The following is a 12,768-nucleotide window of genomic DNA, read 5'->3' as shown; positions in this document are numbered from 1 at the left end:
TCAGAAGAGTAACTACATTTTATAGGTACACGGTCTTGCTGAAAAAGCTGACAGATGCCTCTTGTGACACCTCAATTAGATAAAGGGGTTGTAATCTGTCTCCCAGTGATGGTACTCTAAAAAATGTGTGCTCCCCACAGTCTGCACCACCAAAAATGTACCCTGACCACCCTCCTTTGAAGGAGCAATGAGGGAGCTGCAATGTACTCCAACAGCAATTCCTATCCTCCCAACCACAAAAGTGAGGCATATCACAGACAAAACAGTCCTACCCTGCATGAACACTGAAAGCCTGAAATGAGGCATAGGGCTGGATATTAGGAAAAATTTCTCCACCAAAAGGGTTGTCAAGCTTTGGAACAGACTGTCCAGGGAAGTGGTGGAGTCACCATTCCTGGAGGTATTTAAAAGATATGTAGATGCTGTACTTAGGGACATGGCTTAGTGGTGTACTGGGAAATACTGGACTAATTGTTGGATTTGATGATATTAAAAGTCCTTTATCACCTAAATGGTTCTGTGATTTTATGATTACTAGTCATCTGGCATTTATCAGAGCTCTTTAAAGAGGTGTATCAGTCTCAGAGGCACGTGCTATTTATTTTACATGTTAAATGATTAGTAAACTACAAAACAAAGTCCTCAGTAGGTAGGAAATGTCAGAAGCAATGTGGCCTTTGCAGAAAGACCTTGAGCTGCATATTGAACAGCAAGGACAGGAAGGTATTGAACAGATGATGATTAACTGTGTACTCTCTGCCTGCGGCACCAAATGGGGAAGGGTCTCTGAGGTATACAAAGCAAAACGCACAGGCAGTGGTTCTGGCAGCTCCTGACTTCTGAGTGTTCAGGTTTACAATCTGCATTGCAATTCACATTAAACTGGTATTGTCTGTGGAGAAAAAGAGAAGAAGACAAAAGTGGACTCTTATCACACTGCATCAGAGTGACACCCATGTGGGTCATCAGCAGGGCCAGAATCTGTTCAGTCTCCTGTTGAGACATGCTGAGCTGAGTTGGTGGCACTCACAGCAGCGTGTCTGCCTTTATGTCAGCCCTACACCCACCACACACGACTGTCACACGACTGTTCCCTTTGTTCTGGCTTTCCAGCTTGAGCACTAATTTTAAGAGAGGCACTGCGGCGCATCCCCTGCTGCTGCAATAACCCCGTGGCTGGGCTTTAATGCACCCCTGCCAGCGAAGGGGAGCCTGTGTTGTCACTGTGTGTTAGGAGTATGATCCCAAGCCCAGCCAGTGATTCAGGCCCCTTAGGGGATGGGGGCAATGAGGTGCCTCTGAAACAGCACATCTCAGCGTGTGCAGTAGCAGAACTGTAGGCGTTAGTATACATTTTCTGGACAGAACGTAGATGGGAGCACGATTTAAATGGGGATTTGTGGATGACACCCTTGCCTGCAGGAGCTAAATACAGCTCATCATGCTCGGGGAGTTATGAGAGGAAAGAACATTATCCTACATTTACACGATGCAGTGAAGCACCATGCAAAATTATCAGCTCAGGAATCAGCACACCTGTACAAGCATGGCCCACACCTTGGCCAGGTAAACCTGACAAAAAAGGTAGAGCTAACTTGTTAAATTAGAGTCATGCTAAAGGACATGTGCTTTGTAGACTCAGGATTAAACTGAGGCTTAAATCATTACACAGATGTGGAAGTGGTTTATGAACAACCCTGGATGGCCAGTAAAAATCTAAAATTTACTTGAACACTTGCTAATGAGTGTAATCTCCTTTGTGGAAAACTGACATTTTTTTCAAAGGCTTGCTAAGACTATCAGCTTCAGACAGATTGTATAAAGGATCTGGAAAACACATCATTAATTCAATAGAGATTCACTGTCAAATTTTGAGCCTTGGTTTCAAAGCAAGGTGGCAAGTGCATTTCTTCAGGAATTATAACTGATGGACAATATACAGCTAAAGTATATTTTTCATGCTTTGTTCTTGGAATGGCTGAAAGATTTTGTTGAGGATTTTTTTCAAAAGAATTCTGCTCGCTATTCCACATGTAATATGCTAAAACTAAATGGTTAAAATTTGGAGAAACTATATACCCGCTGAAAATTGAGGTTTACAATTTCAACCATTGAGCAACACTACTATGTGATATTTTCTGCATTACCTATAGTCATGTATCTGATGAAACATTTCAGACAGAGAGGCAAGATTAAAAAAATTCTTACAGCTGTGCTGTGAAGTATTGCAAAAATAGTTACAACTAAAACATCCTTTCTTGTGATCACAGACTTTTTTTAGAGCATACCAAACACTGCTGGAAAAAGAGCCATTCAAAAAGTGATCGTCTTGGTATGTGTGTTCTCATATAGAAATAAATTGAAGGCAATACCACCTATGCAGCAGTGACAAGTTAATTCAATTTCCATCTCAAAATCAGGTAAAGTGTATCTCATTTGTTACCATGGATACAAGACATTATTTCCATTTGTTTGAGATCTCACAGTAGGTATGAAATTAAACTGTGACACAGTTTTATGGAGGAAGTTGACTAAAACCCCATAAGTTCAATGTCATTAGTCCAAAGGATTTTCTTTTTTTAGACACAGCAAATAAGGAGGTTGCTACTACTGCCCATAATGTAGACTTCATAAGCAAACATCTGTGTGATTTTCCTGATGCTACTTTAGATCAGTTGGAGTGATGGAAGAGAAAATAAACATTCATTTCATCAGTCCTGCAAACACAGGGAAGAATCCTGAAAAACATCCAGATGGTAGAAGTACATTAAAAATACATTGGTGGTGTGTTATTTGCTATTGTTTGGCACCAAATATGTTTACAAAAATGTCTTGATTCTGAAAACGCATCCAATTTTTCTCAGATAAATCTCCTTTTCAGGCTGCAGCTCAAATCACTTGTTCTCTAGTTTTCAGAGTTGGAAGAAGTGTACGAAAGAGTAGGGGAGAATGAGGAGAAAAGAAGAAGGAGAAATATGTTTTTCAATGCTGACATATATGAAGGGTTCAGGAATTCAGTGGCATTCAGTTTACCTTGTCTGAAATTAATTTTAATATATACAAAAGGATAAAAGGGAATACAGGTCTTCTTGATAAATTATTTATACTCAAGTCCTGGATATATATTTAATATTTCATAGTGAGACTGATTTCCATAGATGCTGAGCACCTGCTACACTGACGGATTTCAGCTAAGGTTGTCATCTCTCAACACTTACAAAACCTAGCTGAGATAAAACTGAGTCTACCTAAATCAAAGGTTTATTTCTACATATTCATGCATTAACTGCTTGAAAATCACAAAGGTTATGGGATGTCATGACTGTGGCTAATTACTGAAATCCAAAACCATCATCCAGCTGCTTAACTGACTGATCATTTCCCACCAAATATTCTGAACTTCACCTCCCGTGCTTCTGTGTTGCTGCTCTCCTCAGCATATTGTCAGACTGGATTATCTGCAGTGTCTTCTCCAGCTCCTTGGGCCATCTCTAATTATATCCCATTGGGAGCAAGTAGGTCTGACCCTGAGATGGCAAACTAGAAAAATTGAGAACCTCACAGCAAAATTGTCACGAACACAGAAACTCTCAGAGGAGTAGGGACTGCAGGGTCCACGGCCAGCTGAACAGCGAGATAAGTCAGTAACTCTGTGTTATTGATTTGCATTATTAGCATTTGCTTGAAGTTCAATAAAAATCTATTTATATTCTACAGACTTAAATATACTTCATCCAGACCCCAGACAGAAAATAGTAATAATGCCAAATGGGTGCTAGGGCTCTAGAATTTTTATTTAGTAGTATTTTATGCCTCCTTTTCACTAATTTTAATGGAGAATTAGCACCAGGATTAAATACAGCACAATCTTTACATATGGTGTTAAACTTATTAAAACCAGTGATATTTAAGTATCCATTTATATAAGATAAGATCATGAACAGACCTCAAGCTTATCTAAAGTATACAGACACCTTAAGTATTTCTGAGTAATGACTTAATTCTGAAGTGTGGGAAAGATTTCATTCCTGAATTATCATTACCTATTTTCAACTTTTGAAGTATTTTGATCAGAATTATTCCACCATACAATAAATCACCCTGATTTTGTAAAAATTTGCAGGCTTAAAGGGGCTTATGTTAATATCAATATGTGTTTAGGTTTGCCCTTGTGTTCTGTTATTGGGTGTTAGCTGGGATTTGCAGACTTTCTGGGTACCCGGACAGCCGTGCAATTCCTAACCCAACAAGGCAGCTCATACGTAAATGAGTATCTCCTGGGTTTTGCCATACAAAAGCAGCTTAGTTACAGTCTGGAAGTGGGTGCAACTTGTCCCCTTCTGGAATCTAATAACCGGGGGTGACAGAGGAGTGTGTGTGATGCTACAGATGAAGGAAGCAAACTTAACCTCCACAGTGCCAGGCTGAGAAGCTCCACTCCAGCTGGGAGCACAGCCCAGCAACATGCTGAGCCACTGCCCTTGTGTTCTGTCACATACCAGCTGAACAGAAGTGCCTGGGCAGGGAAGATGCTGCACACATGCATGCTGGGTGAGGGCTGCTTGTGTGTCAGTGGACATGTCAGACAACGCAGTGGGAGCAGTCTGGATGTGCTTGCAAAGACTCACCCAGCACAGTGTCAGGAGCACACTAACAAATAAGGGATAATAATTATGATAAACTGACACCCTTTGCCCCTGCAGGGAGACAGTGCAGTTTCTCGTTGACTGGTGTCAGAGAAAAAGCTTTTTTGCTGCACTAAACCACTTAAAAACTGTCTGAATGAAAAGGTTACATCCATGGGTCAGCATAAATGATAATAGCTCAGGAAATAGCACTGATGTTGCTAACAATTTGCAAGTTAAGGAGAGTAGTCTGGACACACTGATGTCTCAGTCATTCTCAAACAATAGCAGGAAAAAAGATGCAGATGAATGCAAATGAAGACACCACAGAGCATTGATTATGATACATTAGACAATTTTTAAAAAATTTCTGTGCAATATCAGGGCCAGTTGGATTAAGTGAGAAGAGAAACAGAGCAATTTGCACATAACTAGCAAATGCATAAAGAATTTTCTTGAACGAGCAATGGGTTTGCAGTTTATGAATTCCTAAAATGACTATGCCTAAATATATCCCTAAACTCTCTTCCTATTTCCCCCATCTAAGTCCACGTGATTTTCTGAAAAGAAATCAGGACCTTAATGAATAATCTTGAGTACAGCAGAGCCCCATGGCACCACTTTTCTAAAATAGAAGACCTGTTCTTTTCTTCCTTAGCAATACCTGCTGCATGCCTTGCATTGTCTGCTGTAGGAACTGCAGCTGCTGGTCCTTCGTAAGGCTCTCCTCTGTTCGAAAGAGCTGTCCTTTCTCCTGCTTCAGGAGCTCCACTTCATTCCTGTAAGCATCCAGCTGCCACCGGAGACTATCGTTCTCTTCCTTTAGCGCATATGCTTGGGCGGCTAGAGCTAAGAGAAAATGAAAATGTGAAAAAAGTCAGTGAAATGGGTTGTTTCTTTTCAAGTAATAGAGAGGACACTGTCTGGAGAGATGACAATACAGCTGAACGCCAATGAGACATTTCGGAGCTGAGACAAGACCCAGCAGAGCTGAAAATGATTAGGTTCTGGCAAGGATTGTTGCTGGAAGGTTATTTCCTGGGATGGAAGAAGCCATAAAGTGACCCTGGATAATTCAAATGCTACTTGCAATCTGGCTGCTAAATTTAGGCTGATATTTTAGGAAGAAACTGGCATGCAGTCCAAGGGCAAGGCACTCACCAACTTTACAACGTTTTCCCAGTGATTTTATAGGAACTGATACAGCCATTTAGTATTTATACTTGCACAGTGGCCAGATGTTCCAATCAGGTCTGTGCAAAAGAATTTTCCCAATGTAGAGTTGCTGGATTTAGTCCCATGAGAGAGGAAACACAGAAATTTCTCTCCAGCCTTGCTATGAACTACTTCACATCAACAGTTATGAGGAACCACTTAGACGGAAAGATGATGTAACAGAAAAAAATTATATAAAATGCAAATGCTGAAAAAAGTGTTGGCACTACAAGAACATTACTACATTAAAGGCATTGAAAGACACTTAAGTCATTTCCTTAGGAAGCTCCATTTGGCCCCTTTTCAATTTAAAATGGCATTTTTATTATCATAACTGATAGCAGGTGTTTGTGAAGAAATCGATTAGTATGCAGGGATGGAAATTACATTTGCCAAATGACTTGCACAGTTTGCAATATAAGCTAAAATTTGTGTAGCAAAAGGCAGAAGGCTATAAAGCATGTAGTAGGAACATTATTTAAACAAATTATCCGAACATAAATACATATAGGGAAAGGTGGCATTCATTAATTTGGGATGTGGCTATCATCCTATAGAAGAACCCACTCCTGATAGTATTTATATTTGGCGGGAGCAATGGTCATTTGGCATAGCAAACTGCCATACCATGCTATTTTCTTTCTTGGAACCTGGTGACACAACAACATTACAGAGCAGCTGTAATTAAAAAACAACAATCTACTATGGCCAGTTCTATCAACATTTGGTAACTGAACCACATAACTAAATTACATTTCCGATTAAATGATTTCAGGCTTGGTATCACAGAATTCCTTTTTGCCCACCTACAACAGCAGTATGGTTAAACTCCAAATTATATGAAATTGCATATTAACTCCATTTAATACTAGGCACCTCTTGACTAGACCTTCTGCAGATAAAGAGTCCCCTGTTCCCCATGATAACATGATTCAGCACATTTGTGAAATTATACCAGCAATTAGGTAGAATGTCACAATATTTCATTAGCAATAAAAATGTTTTATCTTTGGTAGGACAAATCTACCTTCAATTCACATAATTTTTGCTAATTTTAAAGTAGTGCAAATGCATTATTCAAAATAAAGTACAGTCAACTACTATCCAAATACAGACAAGGATATTGGTTAATGTGCTTAATTCGGATATTTTACAGAATCTCTGCAAGATTTAGCAAGAGTTACAGTATTGTTATATCAAATTAAATTGGTCTGAAAAGCATGTAATCATCCTTCCATGACAAAATTTACCCTCAAGAAATTGCACTGATGAGTCCAATGGGCAAATAAGAGGACGAAATTTTTTAGTTTTTATTTTTGTAAGAGCCAACAAGCTATAATAAAATAAAGGATTAAAAAAAAAATGAGAGGCCAAGCAAACAGAAACATCAGTCAAAAAAAAATCTCAAGTCAAAATTAAATAGTTTACATTGGAATGGACCTCTAAAGATTATTTAGTGCAACTTGTGCAATTGTCTCACCAAAACCTACCCTCTTTCAGTTTATAACTATTTCCCCTTGTCGTGTCACTACAGCCCCTGGTGAAAAGTCTCTCTGTCATTTGTGCTCTCTTACTTCTCCCAATTAGACTCTCGCAAAATTTATGCCTTTTGTTGTGTTTTTGGTTTTTTTTTTATTAAATGTAACACTAAATTCCAGCAAGAAACTGCCTACCCTTCAGCTCCCTGAGAACAGGAATAGAGACCATCAGAGATGTACTCAAGTTTCCACAGCGACTTGGGAGCAGTTCACCTGCTGCTCATCATCTATTCCAGCTCTCAAAAAACTTCTGAGAGCTGCTGTGCAAGTGGGGGCGTGAGGCCTGTATATTCCCCCACTGAAATGTGGGCTCTGACCCAGATAAAGCTGAGGTTCAGACTGCCTTATCTGAAAAGGCTGCTTGACTCTTTTCTGTGCCTCACTACAGCCTAATTGGAGAACTTCTTCTCCTTTCTGTACTCCTAGGTGAGTTCAGGCTATTAAGCGGGGCTACAGACAGCAAGAGATGTCTGCTACAGGGTCAGCAAAATAGGAGAAATGAAAAGGGCCACAACATCTCACAAAAGCAAGTAACCTTTATGTGATGAACCTATTACAGTTTAAAAAATAACTAATCCCAATGAAACAAGCCACAAAACATAGGAGCAATGAAGCTAACTGTCCAATTACCCCATAGGATTGCAATGCAGGTTTTTACTGTTCAAAACCAGAGATGCACCTCTGAATGCTGTTATGTCCTTACGTAAAAAATTCTATGTAATATGTAATATGAAAACCTGTATAAGAATAATTACATTGCAGTGCTACCAAGAAGCTCCATCTGAGATTGGTGCCCTGTTCTTTTCTGCACACCAGAAGACAAAGGCTGTGCCTGGAAGATGTTACAATCTATTTTAGGACAAAATGAAAACATTCCACACTACCTAAAATGAGAGAATAAGAATACAGGAGAGATGCATTTCTGATAGGCAGAATTCCCTTGGGTGTATAGAGCCTTATCAACGTTATTATACACTTGGATGATCATCCTAACCACTCACAGCAGAGCAAATAGCAACAGGGTCCAAGGCAGAAATATGTTCTTAAATAAGGAAGATGCAACACGTATAGTAACAGTGTAACTGTATTAAACGGCCACAAGCTTTTAAATGGATTAATTATGGATAAGAGTCCATAAATGATATGACATTAACTAATTTTTATATACTTTGCTATTTAATTTAAAGCTGCAAATAGTTGGTTCCTAATATGTATGGACAGAATGGTTAACAGAAAAGGAGAATAAGACAAAAGGAAGACATCTGACAGACCTCAGGGTGTCCAGCTCATTCAACACTGCGTAACTGTTTTATACAAAATCAGACACATTCTTTGTGTTGACCTAACATAACTATAATTTAAAGATATTTATGTTTTAGTGCACCAAGATTAAAATAACTCTGAATTCATATCAATGTCTCTTTTTATTCCAAGCAAAACATCTATTCTATTCTAAAAACATCCTATAATTTATTTTAAATTACATTTCATTTACAACCATTATATATAATGATATGCGATTTATTCTATAGGATATAGAGAAAGGCACTTGATTGAATATTAAATTAAAAATAGAAGAGAATTTTGGGGGAAAGAGAATCTGCATTTTAAAAAGCAATTTTTTTCAAATTTTGCATAAAATTTTGCTAAGAGTTCATTGACAAAGCTGATGAATGTAGTTTTAGCTGAATTAAAATTTTGTTCTCCTCATCTCAAGCAATTTCACATTTGGTAGTTCAGATACTCATCTACAAAATCCCTCTCTGAGGCACACTAAAAAAAAAAAAATCTTTGGATAAAAGACAGTGAATGCTGAAAACATTTACAGAAGAACTATATACAAGGAATCTATATCAAAAGAAAACTGACAACAATCCCAAATAGCTGCCTGTGCTGCAAGTAGAAGAAAATATTCCTACCTAAACAAACACAGCTGGAAAACAGTTCAATATTCTCTTTACAGCATTTTCACTGAGGGATGCAAAATGATACCTGCCAACCTCAGAGAAGCAGCTGAAGGAAGATTAGACACCTATATATGGGGGAAACCTTTGCACTGATATTTCAAAGACTTCCAAGGGGTTAGTGTGATTTCTTTGTGCTGAGGCAGAAGTGCTATATTCAATTTGGCAACAGCCTCAGCGGCAAGATAGACTCCATTTAGCGGATCCAGACTAGATCCAAATCAAAAAGACACCCTCTTTAATACAAGAAATGACTGGCTGATTAGAAATCCACTGAAATCTAAGGATACATTCATTCTCAGAAGAAGCAAGCAATTAACTTTATTTTTCTAGGGTGTCTACCTTGGATAGTTAGGAGAGTGTCTTCTTTCTGACCTGCACTGATCTTTTCACTTTCAGCTGGTACTCAGTGACTGCATTTAACCTAATACATATCAATGCCCATAGGAGCCAAAGCAGAGTAAATCCTCACAGGTGATACAGGGTAATTGCAGTCTTTCATGACCCACATCATGTCACAGCGGCCAGGAAATAAAGCTAACACCCCACATCTCCAAATGCATTTATTTATTGAGGACATCAGGGAGAATTCAAAATTTTCTATTGTTTCTACTAGTGCACACCTGCATTGTGGATTTCTCATTAGATGATGCCCTAATAACATTACAGTTAATGCTAATGACAGTCTACTAATTTGCATACTGAGGACACACTGAGTTGAAAAGCATAAGCAGTAGGTTATCTCGAGAGCCTGAAGAAATCTGAAAGTAGTATCTGAAAAACAAATGACAAACACTAAAAACAGTAACAGAAAACCTGCCTGTAAATTCAGAGTAAAGATTTTCCGTACGTCCTCCTAGCAGAACTTCTATAGTTTATGTTTCCAATAGATTCTTCTATATTTGTACAGAAGTAGATCATAAAACCCAGAACTTCTGTGATGTTTGTCCAAACTTTGGTCTAACCAGCAGAATTTTTCAGGATTTTTGAACTGTAGATGATGTATTGATATAGGGAGGCAGATGAAAACAGAGAAAGATTCTACTCCCAAACCTTCCTGCCATCTGAGTTCTACTAAAGCCATTATCCTGATTTCCAGACTTGAAAATGAGGGTTTAAATGATATAATGTTCCTTTTGATAACAGCAAAAAGAGAAGCATCAAAACATGTCAAAATAATGGATATTAAGGTAATTTGTTTCATCACTCCCATTGCAGAGCATTTTCAATGTCAAAAAAGCCATCTTGCAAGACACAGTGACTTCTTCAGAGTTTTCAGCTTGAGGGACTGAACAAATGTGACTGGAGAAAAATAAGGACACAAAGTTCACAACTATAAATACAAACAATAGAAGTTATCCCTGGCCTCTAGCTAGCCTGCTTGTTTTTCAAATAGGTGAACTGTGAAGCAGAACAAGCAGGGAAAAATCAGCAACAAAAAATGTTTCTGGAGTATCTCGAAGGACATGAACTGAGTTTTGATGCTGTTGAAAACAGAGTAAGTTATACAGTAATGGCATTTTTCATTAGTAAGGAAGATAGTCTTTGCAGAAATACAGTTTGGATGGTCATAGGAGATACAGTGGGTGGCAGCCCTGCTCATGGCAGGGAAATTGTAACTAGAGGAACATTAAGGTCCTTTCCAGTCTACACCATTCTGTAATTCTCTTATAACTAGATAGGACCACTGGGCCCTCATTCATTTTTACTCTCTAAGGCTGCGCTTGGTGCTCCAGCTCACTGAAAATTTAATTTTGTGCTGGAGTCAAAGGGTCCCATTATGATCACACAATGACAAGGGTGTGTGTGTCAGCCAGTAGCCCCACTCTTTGGGATGTGTGGGAAGGTCAAGTTTGGAGGAGTTGTGCAAGGTGGTGGAAAGGAAGGCACAGCCCTCATTGCAGATGGCAAGCTGTATGACCTCTGAGGAGAAGGGACACACAGAGCAGCTTGACGGGTGATAACCAACATCTGCAGCACCGAGCTGACCCTTCTCTCTGTATTCTACAAGAAGCTTTCTGAAAGAGGAAGACTTGATAAGTACACCTTGGTTGCTTTGAGGCATCTTCTTGAGCCCACTTCACAATCTCAGGATCCTGAGTCATCCAGGGTCTAAAGCAGTTTTGGTCCACAGTCTTGAGTTCCTAGAGGACACTTGCTTTTATTTATGGACACTTACCGAATACCTGATCACCAGCGTAGTGATGCCTTAAGTTTTAGCTTTGATATTTTTCATATTCTGTACTGCACTAGTACATAACTCTGAACTTTATATGAAGTGTTAGCAAGTTCTCTTCACAGTTTAGTTAGACAAAACAATCCTTTTCTAGCCTGAGAAGCAAGGACACCATTGCAGCTTCAGGCCCAAAAAGTATAAACACCAGCCAAGTGAGGAGAGCAATCTGGGAGAATGGGACTTCATAACCTGAAGCTGTAATTGGACAATTAACCCCAATATGTAAATGGACCAAAGCTTATATAAGTGTGAAAACTCATGACCCGGCGTCGACCTTGGGTGGAGGTGCAGCTGGGCTCTTGTACTGTCCAAGGTGTATCCTTTGAAGGCCTTTTAATAAAAACCTACTTTATTCCTTTAACACTGTCTAGTCTCTCTTCTAGGTAGCCTTCAAGGCATCATAGTGCTCAGATGTCAATGATAAGTGCATAGGAATATGTCTGATATAAGCATTTAGAAGCAGCCTTCTTCCTATAATGCATTCTTTAAAAAATGCCTGTTCCATAGTTCTCCCTCATTCCTGCAAAAATACGCTATGTCGCTTGAGTTTTTTTTTAAAAAAAACACACTTTGCCCACAGCTTGAAAGTAGCTAGCTAAGTATCATGTATAAACTCTAGAAACAAAATTTGCATGGCATAAAAATACATAATTTGGAGCAATTACCAGCTAACCTAGCTATGAACAGTTTTTTCTTTCCCCCTTTAGACATAATGCAACCAAACAATGAAGAAATTTCCACATTATTTTCAAGTGCTAAGCACACTTCACTTGAATGCCTTGGTATCTGCAAATTTAAACTCTGAGGGCACTAATTATCCTATATGAGAAGCTTTATTGTCATTAATATTAGTTAGGCCCTGCACACTGGGAGGGAGATTTACTCTTTTGTGAAACCTGCGCAATTCAGGTGCAGTTGCTTCAAAGTCCCTCCCTTACCATGCAGCCTATGTTCAAGGCAGAGAAGCTCATTATACCAGTTACATTCATGATGATACCAGATGTTCAAATTGAATAATCATGAGAATTATTTTCAGGCTTCCTATTCAGATAGAACTTAGTGGCAAACAATTAGTAAATGGAAGGATGCTAAAAAAAAGGAAAGAAAGAAAGAAAGAAAGAAAGAAAGAAAGAAAGAAAGAAAGAAAGAAAGAAAGAAAGAAAGAAAGAAAGAAAGAAAGAAAGAAAGAA

At 38.8% G+C, this 12,768-nt stretch overlaps 1 protein-coding gene across 10 annotated transcripts in view; it reads right to left on the bottom strand.

The window, feature by feature from the left end:
• ENOX1 (ecto-NOX disulfide-thiol exchanger 1) overlaps window positions 1-12,768 on the bottom strand; it is a 353,080-nt gene that overhangs the window by 37,067 nt on the left and 303,245 nt on the right. For all 10 annotated transcript variants that reach the window (XM_038138455.1, XM_038138516.1, XM_038138544.1 and 7 more), the window contains one exon: window positions 5,290-5,474. In XM_038138455.1, coding sequence (XP_037994383.1) covers window positions 5,290-5,474 — 185 coding nt within the window. The remainder of the gene's footprint in view (window positions 1-5,289; window positions 5,475-12,768) is intronic.

Source organism: Motacilla alba, chromosome 1, assembly GCF_015832195.1.
Source record: "Motacilla alba alba isolate MOTALB_02 chromosome 1, Motacilla_alba_V1.0_pri, whole genome shotgun sequence".
Lineage (NCBI taxonomy): Eukaryota > Metazoa > Chordata > Aves > Passeriformes > Motacillidae > Motacilla > Motacilla alba.
This window is presented reverse-complemented; position numbering and strand designations above follow the sequence as displayed.